At 43.4% G+C, this 27,682-nt stretch overlaps 2 protein-coding genes across 2 annotated transcripts in view; one reads left to right on the top strand and one right to left on the bottom strand.

Annotated features, from left to right (window-relative positions):
- The first annotated feature begins 11,627 nt into the window (after positions 1-11,627).
- On the top strand, positions 11,628-16,545 carry LOC306961200 (polyunsaturated fatty acid lipoxygenase ALOX15B-like). Its single transcript, XM_079553840.1, has 14 exons — positions 11,628-11,819; positions 12,733-12,937; positions 13,025-13,106; positions 13,301-13,417; positions 13,524-13,624; positions 13,855-14,021; positions 14,124-14,267; positions 14,352-14,555; positions 14,624-14,710; positions 14,776-14,945; positions 15,464-15,585; positions 15,722-15,822; positions 15,901-16,071; positions 16,356-16,545. Exons 1-14 carry the CDS (start codon positions 11,667-11,669, stop codon positions 16,533-16,535), a joined length of 2,004 nt encoding a protein of 667 aa, XP_079409966.1. The 5' UTR covers positions 11,628-11,666; the 3' UTR covers positions 16,536-16,545.
- A 9,824-nt stretch (positions 16,546-26,369) lies between these two features.
- Positions 26,370-27,682, bottom strand: part of npnta (nephronectin a) — a 69,764-nt gene continuing 68,451 nt past the window's right edge. Inside the window, exon 12 of the mRNA XM_079553843.1 lies at positions 26,370-27,641. Coding sequence (XP_079409969.1) covers positions 27,531-27,641 — 111 coding nt within the window. The 3' untranslated portion in view covers positions 26,370-27,530. The remainder of the gene's footprint in view (positions 27,642-27,682) is intronic.

A 27,682-nucleotide genomic window follows, 5' to 3' on the forward strand; every position in this document is an offset into this window, starting at 1 on the left:
TTACGCATGTGTCTGAGCTTCTGACATGACAGCACTGGATCTATAATGAACCACAGCCTCGGTCACTGCAGGAGAGACTTAAACAAAGACGCGTAGATGTGTTTTGGAGGATGTACCTGTACCTGCGGAGCGTCTGCAGCTGCAGTTTAGGGTGAGTGACGATGACACACATCGCCCTGTTAGGATGCGCGCACGCACACATACACACACACACGCACGGCAGTCAGATCTCGTGCACTCGCGTTGTTGTGACGGCGGGTTGTCCTCGGACAGCAGCACCGCGGTCCATATGGACCCGTGACCAATGCCCGCGGCCGGTGGGACGGTGACGTGGGGCCGCCCGCGGATTTTTGGGAAATGAACATGGCAAGTCTTATATAGCGCTTTTCCAGACGCTCGTCGGTGTACAATTTGTTGCAGTATTCATTCAGTCCACTGCGCACATCAGCCCCCACCACCAACCACGCACACACTCACTACTGTCGCCAGGTTCCCAAACGGTCTCCCATCCCAGTCCTAACCAGGCCCGTCCCTGCTTAGCTTCAAAGTCGGTATGGGAAATAAACATGGCGGCGCCCAGGCGGCGGCCATTGAGATAGCGTTTTCTATAATAGATTGTCGATGCATTTTGGACTTTATTTCTCACTATTGACTGGAGAAATAAAGTCGTATATCATTTAAATTAAGCCTTGTGCCTCGTGAGTTTTCCTTTTAAAAAGCTATCTCATTATGTTCCCTTAAACTTGACCACTTAATTTCACCAGTCCATTGTGTGTAATGAGTCAGCCTGACCCTTGTGGACCAGTGTCATCCCTTTAATAGCCTCATTATGGTGCTGTGGTGTGAGTGTGAATCCATGCAGCCTCAGGTCCTATATCTCATGCACTGTCAGAGCTTTCAGTTACACAGCCCTTCTGCACACATGTTTATATAGAGGAATCTCAAACACATTCTGTGGAGTCCTGATTGCTGTGTGAGATAAGCATGTTACTTAGATTTTGTATCAGCGTCATTGCAATATGGAATCCTATCCACCAGTTATATCTGTCTATATACAATACAACAACGGTCAATTACACTCACACAATTACACTGGTTATTTTGAAATTGATAGAGCATTATTAAAGTCATAGGGCCCGATCTTCTGCCTGGCGAAACAACAGCAAAGTTGGTATCTTGCATACAAGAGCGGTGTGCCAGTGCTTTCGCTGGTAGCCTGAGACAGATAAGGCGGGGTGTACTACAAAATACACTGACTACATCAAGCTCTTCCTCTTCTCTCTCCTCTCTACACTAACATTTAGTGCAGCCTCGCACATCATACTAAGTGCTTGCAGGACAAACTTTAGGACAAATTTCTCCAACTGTGAGATAAAGAGAGAGAGAGAACATACCAATGGTCCCACAACTCCAGGGCAAACTCTACGCTGCTGAAATGTGATCAAAACACCAACACGTGTCCCCCACACCCACTGCCACCCACAGTAGTGGAAAATATTCCAGTGTAGAAGGGTCTGTTGGAGGCAAAGTTTGGGGAGGGACCACTCATGGGAGTCACTCCACTTTGTTTCCACTGGCAGGCCCTACCCAGCCCAGTGCCTGGTCAACCCTCTTGGGGCGAGTGTCAAACAACAAACTGAAATAGTCTGTTTTGCAGCTAATCAAAGGTTTGAGACCACATGCCTTTGAAAAGGCAAATCTGTGCAAAAATGTGGATTCAGTGTCATTTTCTGTCATGTACTCACACTGTCATGACATCCTGATGGCAAAGGCAAAAGAAAATTGCACAGAGCGCAAAAGTCGAGTCTACAGTCTGCGTTTAGAGATGGGGTCCATAGAGTTCATAATGACTACATTGTGGGGGGGAGAATCGTTCAATAAATTGTGTAAATGCTTTTGCTTGTTAATGGCAACCATTGTCCTGGAGATGAATGTGATTGACAGGTTTCTTTGTGCCATATTGTTCACTGAATGGTACATTGATTACTTGCTTTATATACAAGTCCCTTATTTGTCCATGAGTGATTGACTACAGTTGACACCAGTATGCTAGAAATAGCAAACTGCAGAATTTGGTGTCAATCCTGTTTTAAAGCTGCTTAAGTGCACATTATGTGATGTTCTTTGTTGTGTAAATAAAAAAAGGAAAAAATGCATATATATATATATATATATATATATATATATATATATATATATATATATATATATATATATATATATATATACTGTACATCAGAACATCTTGTAGAAAATACTAATTGGAAGCAAAAATAGTGCCATGATGAGACTTTTTCTAAAAAGTAACCCAAAAGAAAGGTGTTTTGACCCTTCGTCCCAGCTCACAGTCCAAATATCAGCTTAAATTTACTGACACGATACAGCAATGACTCTAATATGAAAGGAGACTAGCTGACAGCTGAAGTTTCATGGTGTCCGTTTCTATTCTACTCTAAGAGATCAAACAGAAAGTCAATATAAGATTACTTTCCTCTTTGTTAGCTTCTTTCTGTGTGACATTTGACTTTACATTGCACTAAAAGCTGAAGTGTCGGTGCACCTGGCTTGTCTGGCAGCCTCTCTGCTCTGCTCCAGCTAATTGCTGTTGTTGCTGCACTACTCAAGGCCCTTGAGTTTAGAGTAGAAGTCAGACCCGGGTCATGCAGCTTTCTCTATATAACTCATGTTTTACCAGCATACAGTTCTCGCCAGTCGCATAGGTCTGCAACACATTTGATATAGGTTGGGTGCAGTAAATGTTGATACAAATCCAAGTACAGCATATGTATTTTTTTTTTTCATATTCTTCTGATATCTTGTGCTTTGGAGAGGTAAGCAATCACTCCCTCACAATAAACAGAGATTACATCACTGTATACCCAGAGGCTGAGGTGAGAAAGCTGCCAAATGCTGCATCATCCTCTTCAGCGCACTGTAGCAGACTAGCAGTACGTCCCAGTGAGTGTAAGTCTCGAGGGAAGCGGGGTAGATTAGCTTCTAAGAACTAAACCAAATACCTGCATTTGACCCATTGGTAAATTTAACTTGATCTCTTTGTCATAGGAGTGCAGTAGGGCCGCACAACAAATCAGCAACACTGTTAGTGCAATGTTACGTGGTTTTCCATCTGACTGAGTTGCACACATTTTTGGCTTCCATAAAACCGCATGGTAACATAAAAAAAGGCATTCATTCCGTTTTAGTTATACTTTTCCTATATTTACATTTTAGCCTTGCAATAGCTCTGATTTAGAATTAGTTGCTCTTTTTATGACACAATTCAAGACAGTAAGAAGAGGGAGCCTTGGATGATGAGGATTTCAAATTGGCCTGGAGCGCCCTCTACAGGCAGCAGTGGGAATAGACAAGCTTTGACTATTGGCTAACAGCATGCTAGTCAATCCATGACACCGAAATGAACCCCCATTTTAGCGCAGATCTCTTCAGAACAGGTCAGGTGATGGATGACAGGCTTTAGATATGCGGAAGCCCGTTAAATGTTTCATGTAAAAGGCAACACATTGCAGGGAATACAGATCACGGGCCTTTCAGCGGTAGAAGAAGAAACAAACCAAAGTGAAATCAATATTGCTTGAATGGAGAGAAATACTGGCTTTCTCTGATGCTGTTTAGAAGGGGGGGAAGTGTTTGAGCTTTATAGCTTAATCAGCCCAGTTTGCAGTCTTTGGGGAATATTTTGAAGCATGAATCTGAATTGTGCCTTTATAAATCACATGAAGAGCCTCTCTTCTCTGTGCTAATGTATGTGCCTTTGAATCCTGCTACTCACTGGGGGTTCGCTCTCCATGCCACACTTTAGCAGCTCCTCCAGATTAAAAATGACCTGCCACACTCAATTCTGCACTTATCCATCTTAGGGCCTACCTTTTTTTATAGAGAAAAAACGGCACAAAGAAATGAATTTTCCTTTTTTGCATATAAGCATTTTTATTTACAACTGCAAGTGAGGGGGAATATCTGTGTTTTGCCCCACCCTTGAGCTCATCAGAGGAATGGTAATTGTCCTCTGGAGCCGTTAATCAATGCGGATTAGCGGATAGAGGGAGGATTGGAGCTGGGGAGCTTCCTCGAGTCAAATTCCTGAACCTGCATCTCCTGACTGAGACTGGCTTCCTCGGGGCTAAACACGCTCGGACAAAGAGGATTTGGCCACTTTCACAGGATTTGGACGCACCCCTTTCATTCCGATCTGTGGGACTGCTCTATTGTGGGCTCCGGCAGACGGCGGGCTCCGGATTCAATTAAGACCTTCAAATCAGGGCCAGTAGCTAAGTATAGAGCGGGGAATATTCTCGGGTAAAATAAAGTCGAGCTGGTTTCAAAAGAGGAAATGGATTATTTGTATGCAAAGGCAGTTTGTCCACTGGAGTGTGAATGTAATGATTTGCTATTTTTTTTAACCTTTTGTGGCTGGTGTTGGGATGTCCGGCAATATTGCACCATCTGAGGACTTGGTTTGCTGATTCAAGGATCTCGTTTTATTGTGGGTCACTATATGTAAAAGGTGAACCTACTTATCGTGAAGATCGAGAGCTCAAAAATGGTCGAGAACTGCAAGTCAGTTTAAAAATAGTTTGTTCCTGTGCTGATTGTATGATGATACTTGATTGACAGAAATTTATACTTCCTAATTAAATCAACTCTAAAGTACATGTTCAAGAAGTGTTTACTGTATATTTTTGTTAGGGTTACATATCATTGGCAGTTATTGGAATACGTGTCTTCGGGCCCATGCTTCATATTGTGTTATTGACTAAACCCTCTGAATGGTCAGGGTCAGATCCATCATTTATTATGGCAGGTCTGTCACAGGTTTATAGCTCACCTAAAGGTTAAGAGGCAAGATATCGCCACATGTCAAACTCATGTGTGAGTGATGTATCGTGACAATAAAGTCTAAGAGGAGGCTGTAAAGACTGACCGAGTAATATAAATGCGGTGTCTTTTTTTTTCTGATCATCTGAAGGTTTATCATAGTGAATTTTGAATCATGCTTCCCCATTGCGTCGCCATCCCTTTTGATTTCGAAGTCATACTGTGAGATTGTCCACATACCGTAGGTTTCTTTATCTCGTTGTGATTAATAACGGATTTGACGGGCAACATCTGGACAGCTGCTGTACCACAACATGCCTCCACAGATTTACATTTGAATTATGAGGCAACATCGATGTCCTTCGTAGGGCGGCAGGAGCGCAGGGTTTGGGTCGTTCATCTGGGAGCTGGGAGGTCGTCGGAGCATGTGTGTCCCATGGTAAGACCATCGTTTCCGTCATGAGGCCATCTGGTGTAAAAAATCTGCCCAATCACTGTGACTATTTTGCAGGGGCAGCATACGATGAAAAAAGGGAGCAGCAGGATGATGTTTCTTTTTATGTGTAAAATGTATTTTTGATGCATTTGTAGTTTGAGTGTTGAAGCGGCTTAATGAGTGGCCTATACCGTGCAGTGTTACAGCAACCGTGGCTGAATTGTCTTCCACATAAATCAGCTGGTGACATTTCAGTTTGCTGAAATAACTCTGCTCAGATCAGCGGAAAAGAACAGAAGTGTATTAATGATTATAAATTTTCCCTTTGTGCTCCTCTTGGAATAAATTATCCTAAGTAATGTTTTAAAAACTCAGCAGGGATGGAACCCCAGGCAGTGGTTTAATAAGGTGTCCTCCTCGCAAATGATGAGCAGGGGAGATATTTCCAATGCAAGAAACATTTTATAGCAGGCTACAAAATATGACTTCTTTCCTTTACACACATTTACTTACAGTTCTATATCCAGCTGAAAATTAACTTCATAGAGTCATTTTGAATATATTGTTTACCAATGTTGTGCAAAGTGACTTTTTTTATGAGCACTTTTTATGGCACTATCCCAAAATAATATCTCCTTGTTCATTTCTTTCAGATCATCCTGCAGGCATTTCCCATCACTTGCGTGATAATCTTATTCATAACCTTTTCTTTCTGTGGGTGACAAAATTGCAGGGTAAAGGACCTCCATTATGCCATGCACCGTATTCTCATTACATTTGGGGAACAGGCAAAGAGTGAGACTTCACGAGAACTTTTAGCATTTCATCTGACATTCACAAATCAGCCCGGGTGCCTCTTTTATAAGGGCATTAGACTTTGAGAGCAAACCACCATGACCACTTTTTATTTTCAGAATTATAGAGGCAGTTCTTTAGCTCGCTGTCACAGGATTTTCCCAGATAGAAGGGCATTCATGAGCAATGAGCTGCTAAAATATTACATCTAAATTGAGCAAAATTACAAGCTGTGACAAAGTCACATTTAGTTTGTTCCTTATTTCAGTGTTACCCAACCAGGGGTATGGGGGACCCCTGCGGGTAGGACTATTTGAAGATGGTTTTCAATGGATATTACTTGATTTGAGATTTTAGTGATTTTCACTCATATAGACTTGATTCCTGATCAGAACAAGAATACTTTGTTTGATGACATTTGATGGTTTTATAAGGTAATCTTGTGCGAAATATGAAAGTACGAAAAATGCAAATGTTCTTACCCCATTGGCAGATAAATCAACCTGAAATATAGACAAATGTAATGAATCGAACAAGTTTATTAATTGATGTCAAATGCCCAACTAAATCTTAACGACTCAAACCAACTCAAATATAGAATATTATGCTCAATTTGAGACCTTTAAACTAATCTAGATTGTGTTTTTTATTGATGAAAAGTAGATTTAATTGATTACTTTACAAATATTCAACAACCCTCTTGAGGTAGGGGATACTTGGGAGTATAAATAAAGGGTCTAAGGCAAAACAAAAAGAGGTTGGGAGCCACTGCCTTAATTGATTGATTTACTAAATGAAGACAATAATAATATGTAGGGGAGACCAGGGCTATTTGTCATGCGGGGTAATTTGTCTCATGGCTTTAGAGGGCGCTGTACGCTGATACTGATGTATAACATGTGTATTGGTATTCCTCTTCTCTTCCAATAATAATTTTTCCCATTTAGACTGAAGACATGAGGATAGGACACATTTGAATTGTTTTTATGCCTTTTCACGAGCTTTATTGTTTGGGTTATTTCTGTAATGAGAGCTTTTGTGGGATTTTCTGTTGATGAGCAGCAAACTCTAGAAAAAAACAAATAGTGACAAATAGCCCCGGTCTCCCCTATTCTTTTTTGCATATGAAATACTATTGCAGCCCTTTACGAGTTTTATTGTGTTTCAAGTCGAAGGTTTACAGACCCCATCCTAAGATTAATGATGTTTTCTGGGTCAAATAGTTGTGCAAGCAGCTGCACACTTGAAGGCAAATGACTTACTGCGGCCACTTTGGAAGGAAAGCTCTGAATATGATTTAAAATGTTTGTGTCTCAATGACAATGATCAGGGCGGTGACCAACGGCCTTTTGAACCTTTGAATGAATGATATCAGTGTCAGAGGAGATGGACAGCGCTTGTTTTTGGTAGTTTTTACACAATACAAGTTGCCTGATTCAGCTTTCATCAATTAACTAAAAACTCGAAACTGGAAATGTCCTTTTACGTGACCTTGTTTTTTTATTAATGTAGGAAATTTAAAATAAATTCATATTCATAGCTGTTGAATAATCCAAATTGTTTGTGTATTACTTGCAGAATAATCCGCATGTTCGAGTCTGCGACCTTGTTGAAAGCATTGTATCACTGCTGGGTCAGTTGCTCCTATATTTAGTTAACACTTTCTCAACAGCAATCAATGGATTCTATAGACTTTTTTTCTTCAGATTCATCTGTTGTCGAGGTTAACGATATATGCTTCTACTCGAACAGAAAAGACTTACTACACAGTCAAACGAGTGAGGCACAAATATAGTTTATTCAAAGAACTCGGCAAGTAGAAAATATCGCTCAATGGCCTGTAGATACTGGCGGTGGTGGTGATGAAGTGGAGGACATGGAGCCGGGCTGGAGACGGTTGTGCCACACGGCTGAAATAGCAAACGACAAGCTTTAGAGGGAATTGCTGGGAAGGCAAGTGTAGCAGAATGTAATTGACTTACAATAGCAGGAGGCAGGAGGTGAGAACAGGATGCAAGAAAGGATATGCAGTCTGATTGAATTCATACAACCAGCTTAGTGTTGTAAAGGTTAACATGCACAAACGCAAGCATCTATTCAGCTTCATTCATTAAGAGGCACTACGAGGTGTATGCATCGGTATCATTCCCCAAGAAGTATCCGGAACGCATTGTGAGATGTGTCAATTTTCCAGGTCATCCGACTCGGACTCGGACTGGTGGACCAAAGGCTTGGACTTGACTGATTTAGGTCTCAAGTCCTTGGCACAACCGACCATTGGAACGCTTTAAAGGAACAGGCCACCGTTTTTCCATACTGAGATATGTTCTTACCTGAGCTTAGACGAGTTGATGCGTACCTGTCTGGCCATTGTGTGTGCCCTCAGTCATGCAAAACGACCAAAGATGTTGTTAGCATTTGATCTCTCCCAATGTATTTCTATATCTCCAAACAGGGGGGAAGTTGGAAGCTTCCACACTCTTCAACGGGCACGCACAAAGACCAGACAGGTATGTATCAACTCGTCTAAGCTCAGGTAAGAACATATCTCAGTATGGAAAAAACGGTGGCCTGTTCCTTTAATAAACACGCTTTCAAACAATGGTATTCACCTCAAAGGTAGTTAAATGCTTTCGGAATTAATAGAGGGGTCCATTGAGTGGCCACTGTTGTAGCATTGTAGACTGGACTTGTGATCTGGACTAAAACTCGATTTTATGTGATAGTGACTCGACTCAGACTCCAACTCTGACTTGAACGACTCTGACATAGACTCGGACTTGCACTTTTGATGACTTGAACTTGACTCAAGCTAGTGCTACTGTTACTGATGTTACTGACGGACTTGACTACAACTCTGGAATACTCACATTTTGCTGTGTCTCCGGGTATGACTGTCCAAATGAAAGAAGAAGAAGAAACGTTATTTATATAGCACCTTTCACAGATAAAATCACAAAGTGCTTCACAAAGCATCGCAAAAGCATTACATTACAGAAACATCACAATCACAGCCTTGTCAACTAAAAGCTTGTCTGAAAAGCAGCATCTTCAGCTGCTTTTTGAAGGAATCAACAGAGTCGGCTATACGTAGCGACAGAGGGAGGTCATTCCACAATTTAGGAGCAACGGCTTCAAAAGACAAGTCTCCTCTGGTTTTAAAGTGGGTCCTTGGGACAGTGAGGAGGTTCTGGCCTGAGGACCAAAGGGTATGACCGGAGGAGTAGCGGCACAGCAGGTCAAACACGTATTTGGGAGCCTGACCATGCAACGCTCTAAAAGTCAAAACTACAAAAGCGGCGCTGCAGCATTTTGAACCAATTGAAGACGATTCAAAGCATATTTGTTAAAACAAGTAAAAATGGAGCTACAAGATGAGATAAAAGCATGAATTAGATACAATTGGCAATGTTTCTCAAATAAAAAAAAAAACAGTTTATGAACAGATGCCTCGAGTGGCTGTCAAGAGACAAAGACTGGTCAAACCAAACTCCAAGATTTCTGATGCTCGACTGATCCGAGGAGCCCAGAGAACCAAGGTGGTTTACAATCAAGGGGATTGTAAACCATGAATCAGATTTATATAGCAGGTCTTTAGCAGACGTTTGAAAAATGTGAGCCAAAAGGGTTCATTTGACGAGACTTCTACCTCCCCAATGTAAGACATGCGTAAACTGGGTACAAAAATATGAAAAGTGAATGAGAATAGATTGACAAAATGTATATATTTCCTTAGATTGAGTTTTTCCTTATGGGGCATTACGGTATTCAAATTAAAAGAAAAATGCAGTATCTAAGTAAAACAGAATGAAATATACAGTAATACATTGAAAAACATGTGTCAGTGTTTCTGTTAGCTCAGAACCTCGCCACCTCTCTCAAAGTCACACATTCAGCGATCATGGTAGAGAGCATGATTAATGGATGTGCGCAACATAAAGGGGATGCAGCCACATATCTTTCATTAATCGATGAGTTTTTCTTATGACTAAGCCACTGCTGTTGCAAGATTTGTGATTCATCTTCCAAAGGAACTGTGAGTTACCATCACATACGCATGGAGACATTGGGCAAGTGATCACAAGTGATTGGCCAAGTCCATATTCCGGCTTTCAAAAAGTGCTCTCAGCGACTGTACCTTCTGAGAAAACAAAGTAGTGTCTGGGTCAGTCCACAAATTCTAGAATCTGTGTATAAATCAATTGTTGAGAGTGTTCAGACGTTCCACCTCATTGCATGGTACAATCACATGACCTGCAGATGGTGTCGATGGGCTCTAAGAGAGGACACTGACTAATGTGGCCATACCGCCTTTGCTCTGCCCAATCCAGTCAGACCTTGGAAGCTAAGCAGGGAAGGGCCTGGCAGGACTTGGATGGGAGACCGTTTGGTAACACCAGGAAGCCTAGCGAATGTAATGCGTGAGTGAGTGACTGGTGGTGGTCGGAGGGGCCGATGGCACAGACTGGTTGCCTCGCTTCCGTCAGTCTACCCCAGGGCAGCTGTGGCTACAATAGTAGCTTCCCACCACCGAGTATGGAGTTAACAAATAGTGCAATGTAAAGCGTCTTTGAGTGTCCAGAAAAGCGCTAAAACCAATGCATTATTATCATTATTATTATTAAAGCTCGAGCTATAGCCTCTGACTCCCTCCGTTTGAGCTTCTGAACTCTAGGAGACGATACAGAGTTCAACTGGCTACAAAGGCTGTGTTTCAGAAATATTTTGTCCCCTATGCTGTAGGGAATTCGGAATGAAGCAGCGTCCTGAACACAATCGCCACAGAAATGGAATGAGCTATTCTGTATTCTTTTTTTCTGTTTTAATTTTTCTTCGTTTCTTTTTCTTATGTATTTTTCTCCTGGGCATGTTTGTGTCGTCCCTAGTCTTGTGTTTTAAGGTGTTGGTGAGCCAAAGATCAATTTCTATCTTGGTAGACACATTTTTTTTTAAATTATCCATTCAATTCTATTCTAAACTGTAAATTCCTTCTTGTTTTTCCCACTCAGTGTCCTCATTTGATCCCCACAAGTTGATTCCCATTACTTCAGGGCTATGAACTTCACATAGTCCGTTTCTGTCAACAGTGAATGAAACCTCTTGTGGTAACAAACTTGTAAAATGTCAACACGTGTTCCTCCTTTTTTGTGACAGTCCTGCCAATACTGCATGAATGTTAATGGGAAGTTAATTGAAAACGTGACAACAGTGCTGATATGGTGGATTCTTGCCTGATTTGTATTCATTTCTGCGTGATTTCATATAAACACAGTGTCCCATTGCTCTCCCACGTGAAAGGAGAAATGCTCACACAAGTCCAATGATCAGACACGGCATCTTTTCCTGTTGCAACACGCCCCTCGATGTGTATATAAAGGGAGACTCAATAAGGATAACAGGATTTTCACGGCAAAGTTTCAGGCAAAAGCAGGTAAGTTATTTGCATGTTGTGTATGATTTTGTGGGCTTTGTTGTGAGGGTGCGTTTGCAAAAAAAAAAAAAAAAGCATCTGGCATGCAACAACAATAATTAGCATTCGAGTGTGTGCTTTTCTTTTCAGTATCCATTGGAACTGTGGGAGAGATTTCATCTGCTGAAGATGGTGTACTACAAAGTGAGAGTCTACACTGGCGGTAACTTCTGTGCCACAACAATCAACAAGGTTTACATTAAACTGGTGGGAGAGAAGGGAGAGAGTAACCGAACCAAGCTACTAGGATTAAAGGGTGCTGCATCTTTCTATCAAGGAACCGTAAGTCCTTTTTTTTAAAGCAAGAAGTATGGAATAATTGACTATGTTTCAATGCAAGTAGCTCCACTTGTAAATGCAAATCGCAAATGTATAACTTTGGATATAATCGGGTTTGGGATGGAACTGTATGCACTGGAAGCTATAGAAATCTGCCATGTTAGGGGTTACAAGCTATGTACATCTAACACAATGTATTGTCCAAATGCTTTGAGGTGAACAATAACACCAGTAATGCACCAAGAAGTGTATTCCTGAAATCTTTGACTGCACAATCCCGAGGTTTGCTGTTTCATATCAAGACCTTGCACGTAGAGATTGATTTGGCATTAGCTGCTTCTGCTCAGCCGTGGTTAGTCTGGAAATACTGTTATGCAAACAACGGGTTCAGAGACTCAAGCCCAGATTTCATACAACTGAAAATCACTCTTGGTCAGTCAGTAAATGTGCACATTATCACAGGAAATGTTTGTTTCCAAGTAAAATTATGAAAAGAAGTCATAGATCAAACACCACTTGGTATCCATGTGGAATTCACTTTAATTTCCTGCCATACAAGAAGACGAAAGCCACCAATACAATGCCTCAGGCGGCCATGTGTTTCATCTCATCAATAAATATATTCAAGAAAAGAAGAGACATGAGGTGAATACTGAGGGTAAATGACAAAACCACGTGGTCCAAGCGCTCCATGAACCAGTGACAAAACAGAATAGCAGGCTGTTCTCCATTAAAATACCTCTATTTGGATTATGTATACTATATTTAGAGATCTGCACATTGATTTGGCAATGGTTTTGATTGACCATCTAACACGCCATTTCTCTGAATTGAGTCCTCTTGTGCCTGGATTTATTGAAGAGGGTTTTTCTTTTGGCTAAAATCATGAAACAACTTGTTTTTGTTCCTGTTTCAGTCGTCTAAATTCTGTGTGTGGACTGATGTCGACATTGGAAAGCTGACCCTCATTGAACTGGACAAACAGGCAACCTTCATGACTCCACAAGACGCCTGGTTTGTGGATAAGGTGCGAGTGAAGAATCCAGAGAAAGAGGCCTTCATCTTTCCGATTTACCGCTGGATCGATGACAACAAGGTGCACCGATTCAGAGAGGGCACAGGTAGTCAGGGAATCTCTTCACTGTCAAAACCACCAACACATTATTCATCATCATTAATTATTATTAACACAAAGTGTTTTTCTTTAGCTCTGAGAGTCATAGACGACACTCACCATCTGGGTAGATATGGTCGGGAACAGGAGCTGAAAATACGAGGGGAAGAATACAAGTAAGTCAGATCCAAAGTGGAAGAAATAGTTTCATTAGAAATAGTACCATTTTTTCCAACCAAGGTTTTGTATTTAGAGTTTCTACCACAACTAATGCAGTAGTGCATAGTATTTAAACAGAGTGTCTTTATTGGTTTCCTCCAATCAAAATAAACTGAACATCAATATTACCATTACATCTTTTTCTTCCCAGTTGGGATGTGTATGCTGATGGACTTCCCCACTGCATTAAAACCACAGGCCCACTCTCTTTACCAAGTGAAGTCCAATTCTCTTTCAGCACAGAGTTTGTCTACACTGCCTCCGCTGGGTAAATCCCACATGTCTCTGCTTGTCTATTTGTACAGGCATTGATATCACAAAGATCTGTCAAATATACTGATGTATGTGTTTAACTTGTGACGTGACTTTTACAGGCTCACAGAGCTCAAACTCAAGGGACTTGATGGTCGTTGTACGGCATGGAAAAGTTTTGAGGAGATCAATAAAGTCTTCACCAAGAAGACGGAAATAACTGGTTAGTACAATACTCATGTCAATACTCATTTCCAGAAGAAGAAAGAAACTCATTATTACTTATTATTATGGCAACTACTTGGACACTGCAGTCTTAGAATTCTTTGTCGTTAAAGCTAGGAATAAACATAGAGCTGTGTATGATGTTCAAATTGCATGATGTGGAATCTCCAAACATGCATTAAGCATAATTTTGGACTTTTTAAGTATTTGAATTCACTCTATGTTCAGAGTATGTACAGAAGAACTGGAAGGAAGATGCCTTCTTTGGTTATCAGTACTTGAATGGAGTCAATCCCATTTTGATCCGACGCTGCACCACTCTGCCCAGTAACTTCCCTGTCACTGATGAAATGGTCATACTCCATGGCTGTGGAAGCCTGGCTGATGAGATGAAGGTCAACACCCATCTTATAGCATCTAATGAGCAAATTACACACTCAAATTAATTGCTGTTGTTCTCTTACATAATTCTGTTTATAATGTTATGTTTCAAATAGAAAGGCAACATTTTCCTTTGTGACTACAAGAATTTGGATGGCGTGAGAGCCAATCTCATCAAAGAGAAAAGGCAGTATTTGGCGGCTCCCCTTGTTCTTCTGCACAAAACTCCGCAAGATGAGCTGAAGCCAGTTGCTATTAAGGTGAATTGTTCGTCAATTGAGTGGCCTCTTCATCCAATGAAGGAAAATGACTTAAGACGTGAGGCATGTGTTCTTTATCTACAGCTCAAACAGACTCCAGCGGAGGACAACCCCATCTTTTTCCCCTCTGACTCAGAGTATGACTGGTTATTGGCGAAAGCCTTTGTAAGAAGTGCAGATTTCAGTGAACATCAACTCAACGTGCACCTACTGCGCACTCACCTGCTGGCTGAAGTGTTTGCTGTGTCTCTGCTGAGGAACATGCCCATGGTGCACCCTCTTTACAAGGTGGGATTCAAAGATGTATGTGAATATGTTCCATATATTACAGTACGTGACGTCTCTTCTCCCCTCAGCTTCTCGTCCCACATACACGCTACACTCTGCAGATCAACTTCTTAGCTCGTCTTCTGCTCATATCTAAGACTGGGGTCTTTACACAAGTAAGTCACCATTTTAAAATACCAGTCTAAGTGTAGTCAAATGCTACATGTATTGTGTGTCACAGTTTGCATCCTCTGGTGGAGACGGTATGTTCACCATCCTGCAGAGGTCCGTGTCCTCTCTGACCTACAGCTCCCTCTGTCTCCCAGAGGACATTCAAGAGCGAGGAGTGGAGTCTGTGCCCAACTACTACTACAGGGACGATGGACTCAAGCTTTGGGACATCATACATGGGTAGCTGACACATTCGTTTCTATTTGCTATTTGGGGTTTGAAACATGAACATGTTCTCCCTATGTTACTGTGTTTGTTTTGTTGTTTTAGATGCTATATATATCAGTATTTGGGAATGTTACTGTACATGCTAACTCTAAGTCAAGATATCAGCCAGAGCAAAGGAAAATTCAGAGCTATTCATTTGCATTCATTTAAGAATTGGTGTGTTTTTTGTTAAGAGGAGAGACTGATTAGTCTTTGAACACTGTGCCATAATACAATATTTAAAAATGTTCATCATCGTCAAGAACCCAGGCCTGCTTGTGAGTTGTTTTGTATTTCTTTAGGAGTGAATGGATTGGAGAAAACACTTTTGTCATTTGACAAGGCAATTTACCACGGGCAATTTAAACACTCAATATTACAGCTGTCTCTCTCAACTATAGCCATTAATGCATCTGCTTCACCTTCTGCAATTGAAACTGTGACATTTTTAATGAACTCATACATTGTTTTGTATATATGGATAACTCCAGGTTTGTGAAAGGAGTGCTGAGTTTCTACTACAAGAGCGACGATGAGGTCGGACAGGACTCAGAACTGCAGACGTGGATACAGGACATCTACGAACACGGGTTTCTCTCCCAGCCGACCACAGGTGAGCTATAACCAACTCAGTGATATCTCGGAGAAAACAAACAAATAGCCACAAACAATTTAATGTTGAGGAACAAAATTACTGAAAGAAATTGAAAGAAACTGAGAGATATTTTTGTACTAATAATTATTGTCAGGAATTCCACAAAACTTCAGCACTGTGGAAGAGTTGATCAAGTTTGTCACCATGGTCATCTTCACTTGTTCTGGCCAGCACGCAGCTGTCAACACTGGACAGGTATCACCGTCCTCACAATCATGACATTCATTTGTATTCTTTGAACTAACTACTTGTATCTTCTTGTATGCATTGCAGTATGACTATGGCGGCTGGATGCCCAACACTCCCATCTCACTCCAGCAGCCTCCTCCAACAAAGAAGGGCAGCGCCACTGAAGAAACTCTACTCCAGACTCTGCCCGATGTCGGCACTACAGTGAATGGGATGGCAACGATGTGGTTACTCAGCAAACAGTCGTCGGACTTTGTAAGTGTCATAATGTAAATAAAAGTGAAGAAAAGCAAGCGGATAGAAGGTTTAACTGTTACCACCAGAAACTACATGATGTATGATATAAGACACTATGTGAAAACCTTTGGCAAATCAAATAATCAAATAAAGAAATCATTTAAAGGGTTAGAGAAAAAGGTTCTTTGCTTTTGGGAGAGTATGATTTTGTCTTTGGGATTTTTGAGACATCATTGGTGTAGAACGTGAGTGAATGTATGGACCTGTACATTGAAACTGACAGTAGTTTCTGGATCTGTTAGGTTGGCCTCGGCACTTACCCAGAGGGCCATTTCTGTGAGGACGCTGTGCAGAAACTCATGGAGGGTTTCCGAGAAGAACTGGACAAGCTCAGCGCAAACATCAAGGAACGGAATACAGGTCTGAAAGTGCCATACAAGTACATTGACCCGAAGGAGGTGGAAAACAGTGTGGCTATTTAGTTCTTTCAGGGTTTTTTTTTCGCTGTCACTATCAGCCGTTCATAGTATACATGTACTATACTCTACACACATCCCTACAATTTCCACTTGGTCCATAACAACTCGGACACTATTTCAGTTCTTTCTTGCCCAAAACGAGCCAAACTGGTGCTAAAAGTGACATAAACAAACTGTCGCCCAATGAATTACCAAAGACATGTTTTCACAGACGGCCAACTGCTAGCATTAGCCCATGTTAGCTTATCTTTCAGATACTTCTTTCTTCTCATCTTTGGATTGTTGCGTCACTCCGTTATTGGCGTGATCACAGCGGGTCTGGAGCACATCTGTGATGTGTCCCTGCTTTTCTGTTGAAGCAAAGAAACTGGAGTCAAGCCCAGCAGAGTGGGTTTATAATAAAGGCGAGCCACAGAGCTTTTTTGCTAATGGAAAACCAGGTTTTGAGACCGATAATATGGGCCTTTAGAAATTTCGACATTGATCTGTAGTTTTTGTAATAGCTTTTTTACTGTTATTAACTGCTTTTCTTACTGATGTAAAAAATATCCATTTGGTCATAGCCTATACACTCGCATTGGCTACGCTTTGCAAATAAATACAACACAAAAAAACAGTATTGGAATATCAAATACGGATAGCGCAAAAGGTTAGTGTACAAACGTGTGCATGTGTACTGTGTATTATTATTTTATATTAATACCATTGAAAAATCCCCTGCACTCCATTTATCATCAAAGAAAAAGTCAATAAATGTGGCATTAAACAAACAAACTGTGTCTTTGTGATGTGTCTATGGGGTAAATGAAGCGTCCAGCGTCGAGGGGAAAACTTACAAGCAGAGGCATGAACACAAAGGTAGCAAATTCCTCAGTGTTTGTCTGCCAAATAGCAGGAAAACTTAAACAAAAGTAGTGACGTGAGGGATCACATAGGAACTTGACTTCTATATTGTATTTACAAGTGCTTTCCCTCAAAATAAGTGCCGGAAAGTGAGGTCAATTGACTGAATATGACATAAATATTACCAAAGGATGACAAATATGGGGTATTTTTGCATATGTGCTCATCAGGAAAGCATATATCTAATAGGTTTACTAAAACCCTTAAATCAGACCCATTCAATTCACCAAATGACCGGCCACGTGCCCAATTACCTCAAAAAAATCTGGCGCAGAAATTTTTTTTGTTGAATAACACTGCCGTAAATCCTCAATTGCAACTAGAGCTAAAAGTTTGGCCCCTGACAACAAACAAAAGTCCCTTTAGCATAAAATGAGCCTGAACAAAATTTGAGCCGACTTGGAATAAAACCAGAAAAACACTTTCACCTTATATACTGCACTGGTGATGATTGGTTTTGGCAGCATTTTGGTGTAAATCTGTTTGTGATTAAGGTCCGCACAATATCCCGTCCAAGTGCACCCGGAGGACTACCTGCTCTGTGCTCAAACGGTCCCTAAAGACAGATACATGTTTCCACCAGTGACAGCCGGCACACCTGTTCACAACAGGCTGTGCCCTGTCTGGTCAGGCTCTTCATGTTCACACTTTCTGCAGGCGTATGAGTGCAACACAAAAGCAGAGGAGACATTGGGGCTGCCTATAATTTATTGGCTCAAAGTCCCACTTTTACCACTAAAAACATGTACAATAGGCCAGGACGAATGATGTGTGTGAGTGAATGTATGGTGGTGGTCAGAGGGACCGTCAGTCTCCCCCAGGGGAAACTGAAACTACAAAAACGTACAGTGGGGAAAAAAAGTATTTGGCCAAAATCCAATACAATGTCTATGTGAAACTGACCAAATACTTTTTTTCCCCACTGTAGCTTACCACCACTGAGTATGGAGTGAATGTACAATTGTCTCATGTAAAAGCGCGTTGTGACTTTGTCGTCTATGAAATCGTGTAAATCAATCCTCGTATTTTTGGCTGCTCAGAAAATACAGATTTCCATTTACTCAAAGCCATATCTAAAGAAACTTACATCATGAACAACTTAAATCAAGAAGAGGCTTCATGTAAAATCCGGACAACGTATTTTGCTATTTACTTCACCGTAGACTCATTTCAGTGAAAATCCTAAATCCACAAAAGAAACTGTATAATTTCCAAACTTTTGTGCCACACAAAAGGTCTCTTAAGGGAAGAAATAAAATTGCAAAGTGTAAAATAATTGTGTTTGAATATTCCAATGCAGGTATGACCTTGTGTGCCTGTGTAATGGTGGAGCCCGCTCTGCCTCTGGCTGGCTCTGCTGGTGGACCCATCATAATTAGCCCTGCTGCACATTTGACTGTCCGCCCCTGATGACTTCTACCATTGTTCTACTGCAATCATCTAAAGTCCATTTTCTAAAGCTGCTAGGCAAACTCTCATTACATTGGTATTCAGAATGTGGTATGTGGTAGCTCTTAACACAGCACTGACTGATGTGAACAACATTTTCTTTGCAGGAGAATTTAACAAGAATATGAGGCATACCTCACTCTTTGCCTTGACCAAACGTACTTTATATTGACATTTCAAATGACATGTGCTTGTGTGAATTACATTACATTTCAGAAAACCTTTCACAAATCAGCTAAAGTCTTTGGATCTGACAATAAAGTATTATAGTATATAATGTTTAGCACAGTAACACATTTTCTTTGTCCAAACTGTATTGCCATCCATCCATCCATTTTCTTCCGCTTTATCCGGGGCCGGGTCGCGGGGGCAGCAGTCTCAGCAGAGATGCCCAAACTTCCCGATCCACACACACCTCCTCCAGCTGTTCTGGGGGGACCCCGAGGCGACACCAGGCCAGCTCGGAGACATAGTCCCACCACCGTGTCCTGGGCCTTCCACGAGGCCTTGTCCCACTAGGACATGCCTGGAACACCTCCCGCGGGAGGCGACCAGGAGGCATCCGGAACAGATGCCCGAGCCACCTCAGCTGGCTCCTTTCGACGTGAAGGAGCAGCGACTCTACTCCGAGCTCCTCCCGGGTAACTGAGCTCCTCACCCGATCTTGGAGGGTGCGCCCAGCCACCCTGCGAAGGAAACTCATTTCGGCCGCTTCTATTCGCGATCTTGTCCTTTCGGTCATGACCCAAATCTCATGACCATAGGTGAGGGTGGGAACGTAGATCGATCAGTAAATCGAGAGCTTTGCCTCCCGACTCAGCTCCCTCTTCACCACGACAGACCGATACAGCGACCGCATCACTGCTGACGCCGCACCGATCCGTCTGTCGATCTCACGCTCCTTCCGTCCCTCACTCGTGAACAAGATCCCGAGATACTTGAACTCCTCCACTTGAGGTAAGGACTCCCCACCGACCTGTAGAGGGGAAGCCACCTTTTTCCGGTGGAGAACCATGGCCTCGGATTTGGAGGTGCTGATCCTCATCCCGGCCGCTACACACTCGGCTGCAAACCGCCCCAGTGCGCGCTGAAGGTCCTGGTTCGTTGAAGCCATCAGAACAACATCATCCGCAAACAGCAGAGATTAGATCCTGAGGCTCCCAAACCGGACACCCTCCGGCCCCTGGCTGCGCCTAGAAATTCTGTCCATAAAGGTAATGAACAGAACCGGTGACAAAGGGCAGCCCTGGCGGAGACCAACACGCACCGGGAACAGGTCTGACTTACTGCCGGCAATGCGAACCAAGCTCCTGCTGCGGTCATACAGGGAACGGACAGCCCTTAACAGAGGGCCCCGGACCCCATACTCCCGGAGCACCCCCCACAGGGCACCACGAGGGACGCGGTCGAACGCCTTCTCCAGATCCACAAAGCACATGTGGACTGGTTGGGCGAACTCCCACGAACCCTCGAGCACCCGATGGAGGGTATAGAGCTGGTCCAGTGTGCCACGACCAGGACGAAAACCGCATTGTTCCTCCTGGATCCGAGGTTCAACCATCGGCCGGATCCTCCTCTCCAGCACCCTGGAGTAGACCTTACCGGGGAGGCTAAGGAGGGTGATTCCTCTGTAATTGGAACACACCCTCCGATCCCCCTTTTTAAAGAGAGGGACCACCACCCCGGTCTGCCAATCCAGGGGCACTGTCCCCGACCGCCACGCGATGTTGCAGAGACGTGTCAGCCAAGACAGTCCTACAACATCCAGAGACTTAAGGTACTCAGGGCGAATCTCATCCACCCCCGGAGCCTTGCCACCGAGGAGCTTTCTCACCACCTTGGTGACTTCAGCTTGGGTGATGGATGAGCCCACCCCCGAGTCCCCAGCCTCTGCTTCCTCATTGGAAGACGTGACGACGGGATTGAGGAGGTCCTCGAAGTACTCCTTCCACCGTCCGACGACATCCCCAGTCGAGGTCAGCAGCCCCCCACCCGCACTGTAAACAGTGTTGGTGAAGCACTGCTTCCCCCTCCTGAGGCGCCGGATGGTTTGCCAGAATCTCTTCGAGGCCGACCGATAGTCTTCCTCCATGGCCTCCCCGAACTCCTCCCAGACCCGAGTTTTAGCCTCCGCGACCGCACGAGCCGCAGCACGCTTAGCCTGCCGGTACCTCTCAGCTGCCTCAGGAGTCCCACAAACCAACAAGGCCAGGTAGGACTCCTTCTTCAGCCACCACCGGGTTCGGGGATTGCCGCCGCGACAGGCACCAGAGACCTTGCGGCCACAACTACGAGCAGCCGCATCGACAATGGAGGAGGAGAACATGGTCCACTCGGACTCCATGTCCCCCGCCTCCCCCGGAATCTGGGTGAAGCTCTTCCGGAGGTGGGAGTTGAAGACCCCACTGACAGAGGGATCCGCCAGACGTTCCCAGCAGACCCTCACAACACGCTTTGGCCTGCCAGGTCTGACCGGCTTCCTCCCCTGCCAGCGGATCCAGCTCACCACCAGGTGGTGATCGGTTGACAGCTCAGCCCCTCTCTTCACCCGAGTGTCCGAGACACGCGGCCGGAGGTCAGACGACACAACTACAAAGTCGATCATCGACCTCCTGCTTAGGGTGTCCTGGTGCCACGTGCACTTATGGACACCCTTGTGCTCGAACATGGTGTTCATTATGGACAAACTGCGACTAGCACAGAAGTCCAATAACAGAACACCACTCGGGTTCAGATCGGGGAGGCCGTTCTTCCCAATCACTCCCTCCCAGGTCTCACTGTCGTTACCCACGTGGGCGTTGAAGTCCCCCAGCAGAACAATGGAGTCCCCAGTCGGAGCACTATCTAGTACCCCTCCCAGAGACTCCAAGAAGGCCGGGTACTCTGCACCGATGTTGGGCCCGTAGGCCGAAACAATGGTGAGAGACCTGTCCCCGACCCGAAGGCGTAGGGACGCGACCCTCTCGTCCACCGGGGTGAACTCCAACACGTGACGGCTGAGCTGGGGGGATATTAGCAAACCCACCCCAGCCCGCCGCCTCTCCCCGCGGGCAACTCCAGAAAAATGGAGAGTCCAGCCTCTCTCCAGGAGTTGGGATCCGGAACCCAAGCTGTGCGTGGAGGTGAGCCCGACTATATCTAGTCGGTATCTCTCAACCTCCCGCACAAGCTCAGGCTCCTTCCCCCCCAGCGAGGTGACGTTCCATGTCCCGAACGCCAGAAGCTGTGCATGCGGACCAGGTCGTCGAGGCACCTGCCTCTGACTGCCACCCAGTCCTCTCCGCACCCGACCCCTACGGATCCCTCTGCGGGTGGTGGGTCCACAGGAGGGCGGGCCCACGTCGTCCCTTCGGGCTGTGCCCGGCCGGGCCCCGTGGGCAGAGACCCGGCCACCAGACGCTCGCGTTCGGGCCCCAACCCCAAACTGTATTGCTTGTGGCAAATATTAATAATCAGCAATCTCAATGCATAAGCTTATCGATCATTTTCCCTGATATCAAACATACTTCTTCACCTCTAGCCTAGAATAGTTGCTAAAAATACAACAAAGATGAACTTGGGTTGATGTGAATTTAATTGGTGGAAAGCTACAGAAGTGCGATTATGGTCAGCACACACTACACAATTTGGATTGGATTTAGTGCGATTATAGAACGTCTGGGAGTTCACACTTAATGACTGAGAATCATAAGAGCGAGTCTGTTCTCTCTACGGCTTCATTTCTCCTGCGGCTTCAAAAACTGACCCCAGATCAGCAAACACAAGCCTTTGTTCATGAACATGGGGAACATGTTTGTCTCCCGATTGGTCAACAGTGTCAACAGTGTCATGTGATCGGCATCACAACAACACAGTTCAATGCTCCTGCAGGCTACGAAGCCTTCAACTTGCCTGTAGTTCTGTCAAAATGGAGATAAACGTCGGCGACACGAAGATGCGGGACGTATTTCTTTGGATTTAGTAAGAAAAGGAGACGGACCATCAGCCGCGAGACGGAGGAGAAAGCGGAGAGAAGCTAACGGAGAAAAGTAGCTGGAAAGTTTGTGTCCAAACTCAGTAAGTGCCGCCATTAAACTCTGCTTGCGGTTGAAATGTAGTTGGAAAAGGTGTTTTTCTTGAACTTTTGGGGATGTAGAGTTGTGCTGTTCTGTGTGGGGCTGTGGCCATGAAATGAGTTGTTTGTGCCGTTGTTTTGACCGTGAAATGAAAAGGGAGGCGCTGGGGTGTTTTTTTTTTTTCACTCCGGCATTTGGCCGCTGCATTCTCTGTGTTCGCTTTGGGGACAGTAAAATCACCCATGTTCCACCTGTGCGTCCAAAGTCATGCTCATAAAAATCAAACCTTTGATTTCCTACGACTGGAATCTAGTCGCGTCTTTCTGCTGCCCACACTACACGATTCGAACGCGAGTCCAGTCCACGACTCTGTGCAACTGCCTTCGACTAGCCACGACTCAAGAAGGCTTGGCACGACTGAGAATAAGACCAAAATCGGGCATAAAAGTCGTGTAGTGTGTGCTGAGCTGAAACCAGTCTGCGCTAATCCAACCACCACCAACTACTCACCAAATTCCAGTCCGAACCCGGCCCAAACTGCTTAGCATCTGTGTCGAGATCAGGCATTATCATATAACATTAACGGTTAATCTGTTAAAAGACCGCCCAATTAACAAAAGGTAATATAGACATTAATAAAACTATGTGTTACAATGATTCACATTACTATCATTTTATCATTCTTTCCTTGCAAAAGAGGCATCCGTCTTTATTTACTGACTCAACATTTTGACGGACCACAGACCAAACACATCCCTGTGTGGACCTCCTTCAGCCTTGCTCCTTTATCTTAATAAAAGTCTTGTTTGCTCATCCTCTTTGTCCCAAATAACCCAGCCAGCAGCAAAAGAATGACTCTCTGGGCATTTTATCACATCTTCAAGACAAAACATTGGACAATCATCGGTTCCATCACTCCATATGAAAACTGCAGCCCATATGTGAGCCTATAAAAGATGATTCATTCGACGTGTGCGCCTTGTCTGCTGGCTACTATAAGGTTCTTCTCTGACTTGATTTACGAAGTTGAATTGAGTGTTTCCATGTGTGATAATTGCATGCAAGAACTGGGGATAGTTTTTGATTTGCTCGTTTATTTTTCAGTCCATTGACCTCTGTGACCTTTAAAAAAAAAAAGATTGGCCACCAAAATTTCACAATCACTTGGGCACTGTTTCACCACAACTTCCTCATTTAATGAAATGTGGGATTCCAAGTACTACCTCACCAAATATTCGACCTTCAAAGTGCCACCAGGCCTAGAATCAAGATCAAATCAGGGCTGAACTGAAAAGGATCTGAAATAGAACAAATAATGTCTAAACTGGGTGCAAACCACATCTAAGCCAGAAAAGCGAAATGATTTCTGCCGTAAAACAAAGCCAACTATGACATATGTGACACCTTTGTTTGCAAATACACGATATTGTCTTCTCTTTGTGCGATCATTTGGATTGCTTGCATTGAGCTGTTTCCTATAATCCGTCATCCGTTGCTTTGAGTTGTATTTTGAAGCCGCATTTCTTTATTATTTCTATTCTTTTTTGACTGCTTTTGTAGCCTAACAGGGGTCAGCAGATGCACAGCAACATTGCTTTTGCTGAATTCGACATGAACGCTGTCCTTGTGCCGCCTTCGATCCTGCGTCAAATGAGAGCGGTTTGGATAAGAAAGAGGAAATGAAAGCTGTCCTGTCCTGTCCTGTCACACACACACAGTTTGTCCTGTACAAACCTGTCTTCAAAATGCTTCCAGCGAATATGTGGTGTCATCTATTGAATTCAAATAGCCCGACGCAACATAATGATTTACAGTAATTCCCGTCGTAAACAGAGCATCATGTAAACGGTTCTGTTGACAAATCAGCAGAAAGCGACTTCAAACCAGCAGCAGCATCACAAAACAATATGGGTCTGCTCATAACAAAGAGTGTAATACTAATGAACAGTCTGACAGCAATGCGGGGTATGCTTTTCAAATTTTCTAAATGGGTTGTTTGTAGATCAACTCTCCTTTTGTTGCCGCCGAGCTTTTGAAATAAATCATGTTGCTTGCAAAGTATTTTGTTTTTGAATACTGACTCGTGGTGGACCATGGTGAGCTTCACTCCGTCACCAAGTTGCCAACCCTTTGGTGATCAGATTGATCTTAATGACGGCATATTGGCTTTGTTCCCCGTGGTCCACCGCTGGAGCTGTGGGAGTCACGTTTGACATTTCGCAGCATTATACTTGACATATTGCAGTGCCCTGGTTCCAGGTCGTTTCAGATTGATAAAGATGCTAAACAATGAGGTCAACCGGGGAGTCTTGGCAACAATGTGCCGTGTGTGACTGATGAGGCAAAACATGCTGGAAAATCAGTGTTCTGTGTGATGTTGGCATTTGAAGAGAGTGTAAAATAAACGCAACCGGGAGTATGGCTTATTGGCACAAAGCATGAGGCTTAGCACAGAGTTGTAAATTCAGAGACTGGATTTATGCAAAGTGAATGTGAATGGTAAATAGGTGCATAATATTGAGGAACATGTGTCACGAATGTTATAAACCATGTTATTGTGATACTATCTTTGTCATGGACTGTGTCTGTGAATGGGGAATGTTTAGAGCATTAGTGGTGGTTGTATTCAGGAATGTGCACTTTCTGTCTGTATACAGTGGTATGCAAAAGTATGGGCCCCCCCCCTTTAACTTTTCGACATTTTGCCATACTATGGACCTTAAAGGGGCTGGATGCAAGTTCGCCATTTTATACTCACTACTGCCACCTCAGGCCATATGTGTAACTGCACCTTCTATATTAAGCTCGTGCATGACGGCAATTTGGACCGAAGTGACACATTTTTGAGTGACCGTACAGGATTTTAGAGGCAGTTGTGGTGAACAGGTCTGAGCTCATTCTACACATTAGGACATGGCTGGGACATGTAGGGGGAGGAAAATACATAATTTTAACATTTTTAAACTCCCTATAGTCCCTTTAAACATAAATATACTAAATTGAATTTTTTTGTGAAAGACACACACTCAGTGACACACAATCGGGAAGTGAAATGAAATGCATATATGATTTAGATTATTTTTTATAAAGAAAAACTGAAAAGTGTGATGTGCAAAAGTATAGGCATCCTTTCCTTTAAGTGCAACCAGTTGCCTTCAGATGTTGCCTGATGATTTCTGAATCATCAAATGTTGACCCAATGACTAAATAGAGTCTACCTGTGTGTAATCTAATGTCAGTTCAAATACAGCTGTTCTGTGAAGGTCTCAGACGTCTGAGACTATTGGGGATCAGACACATCATGAAGTCCACATCAGACAGGGGACAGATAAAGTTGTTGAGAAGTATAAAGTATATTATACACTCTTTAAAGTAAGGTAAAGTAAGATAGGGCCCTGAGGAAAAATACACCAAAATGCCATTGTGAAATCAAATGTCTTTTATTTACATATAGGAAACAGTGTATCTCGAATGTGGTGAATAAACCCATGCTTATAGAAACCTTTGAACCTGTGGCCTTCACGAGAATAAACAAATACAACTATGCTCTGCAAGTCACAAGCATTACTGTACCATAACACAGAGATTTGCCGTCTCCACAAGGTTTATCTGTATGAACGCTGCAACCAGAGCAACGAATATGCATCACACAAGTACCATAAAAAACACAGCACGATTGAGATCATAGATCTTAGAGTATGTACATACACACAACTACATACATTTATATTATACATTTTGTGAAAGCCTAAAAAGTTGTCTTTATAACAAACTGCACTTAATATAACAAAGCACGGACTGAGCTGTAGAAAGGAACCATTGATTTGCAAAGTGTCAGAATTATGCTCATCGACTGTGACATGTTTCAAGTATCTCAAAAGCAGGGCTGCAGAGACTTGACAGTATTGTGTGAGCCTTCAATAAAACATCCTGATGGAAAATATGTTTAAAAGTTTAAAGTGTCTTTTTTCAACCACATCAGAAAAAAACAGTGAGAACTCAAAGTTTAAAAATAAAAAGTGCTGTTTTATTCAAAATAGCCGAAGGGAGGTCGCTGTACTAAGAAATTCTATGTGGATCATTTTCATTTTTTGTTATCCGATTTGGGGATCAGACAAGGAGCAAAAACCTTTTACATATGTATCAGTCTAATCCAGGCTTAAAACCCGCCTCCCTCATTTTGCTGATCAAGGAGCACCTCTGGCCAAATGTTTTAACTCAAGCAAATAAAAAAGCTATAGCTCCTGGCTAATGGATCAAAGGCAGAGCAGATGCCTAAATGTGGATCTCTCTGGGTGGGAATAAATTATGTGCACAAAAAAGTAGGTCTGTTAGCACTGCCATTGGACCACAGCCAGACATCTCCTCGGGAAATAGGCGCATGCAGGTTTAAGAATGGACAGAATAAAACGGAAAAAAAAAAAAAGCTGCGGGATGTGGTCTTGTCTCTCTCTCCACTCGCAGGTTGAGCATAGTGGGGTGAATTTGACGGACAAGGCAGGACGAGAGGGCATCGCTACAGTCACTTGTCTTTGAGGTAGCCCCCTCCCCCCCCCTTCCTCGATGCCTAGTGTCCATTGTGTGTGTCCAGTCAAAGTCTTCTCAGATTGTGTTCCTCTGTGCACGAGCCTTTCCTCAGCGTGATGTCGTCCACAGCCATCTCTCCGCTCCGTCCGCGCCCACGCTCCCCCTTCAGGATGACCTGGGGACAACAAGCAATAACATACATTTCATTAGCCATGT

Source organism: Gobius niger (assembly GCF_951799975.1).
Source record: "Gobius niger genome assembly, chromosome: 3".
Classification (NCBI taxonomy): Eukaryota; Metazoa; Chordata; class Actinopteri; order Gobiiformes; family Gobiidae; genus Gobius; species Gobius niger.

Coding starts and splice junctions, on each gene's coding strand:
- LOC306961200 (XM_079553840.1), top strand. CDS start 11,667: ATGGTGTACTACAAAGTGAGAGTCTACACTGGCGGTAACTTCTGTGCC. Junction 11,820..12,732: donor CATCTTTCTATCAAGGAACC/GTAAGTCCTTTT, acceptor TTCCTGTTTCAG/TCGTCTAAATTCTGTGTGTG. Junction 13,625..13,854: donor CAAGAAGACGGAAATAACTG/GTTAGTACAATA, acceptor CTCTATGTTCAG/AGTATGTACAGAAGAACTGG.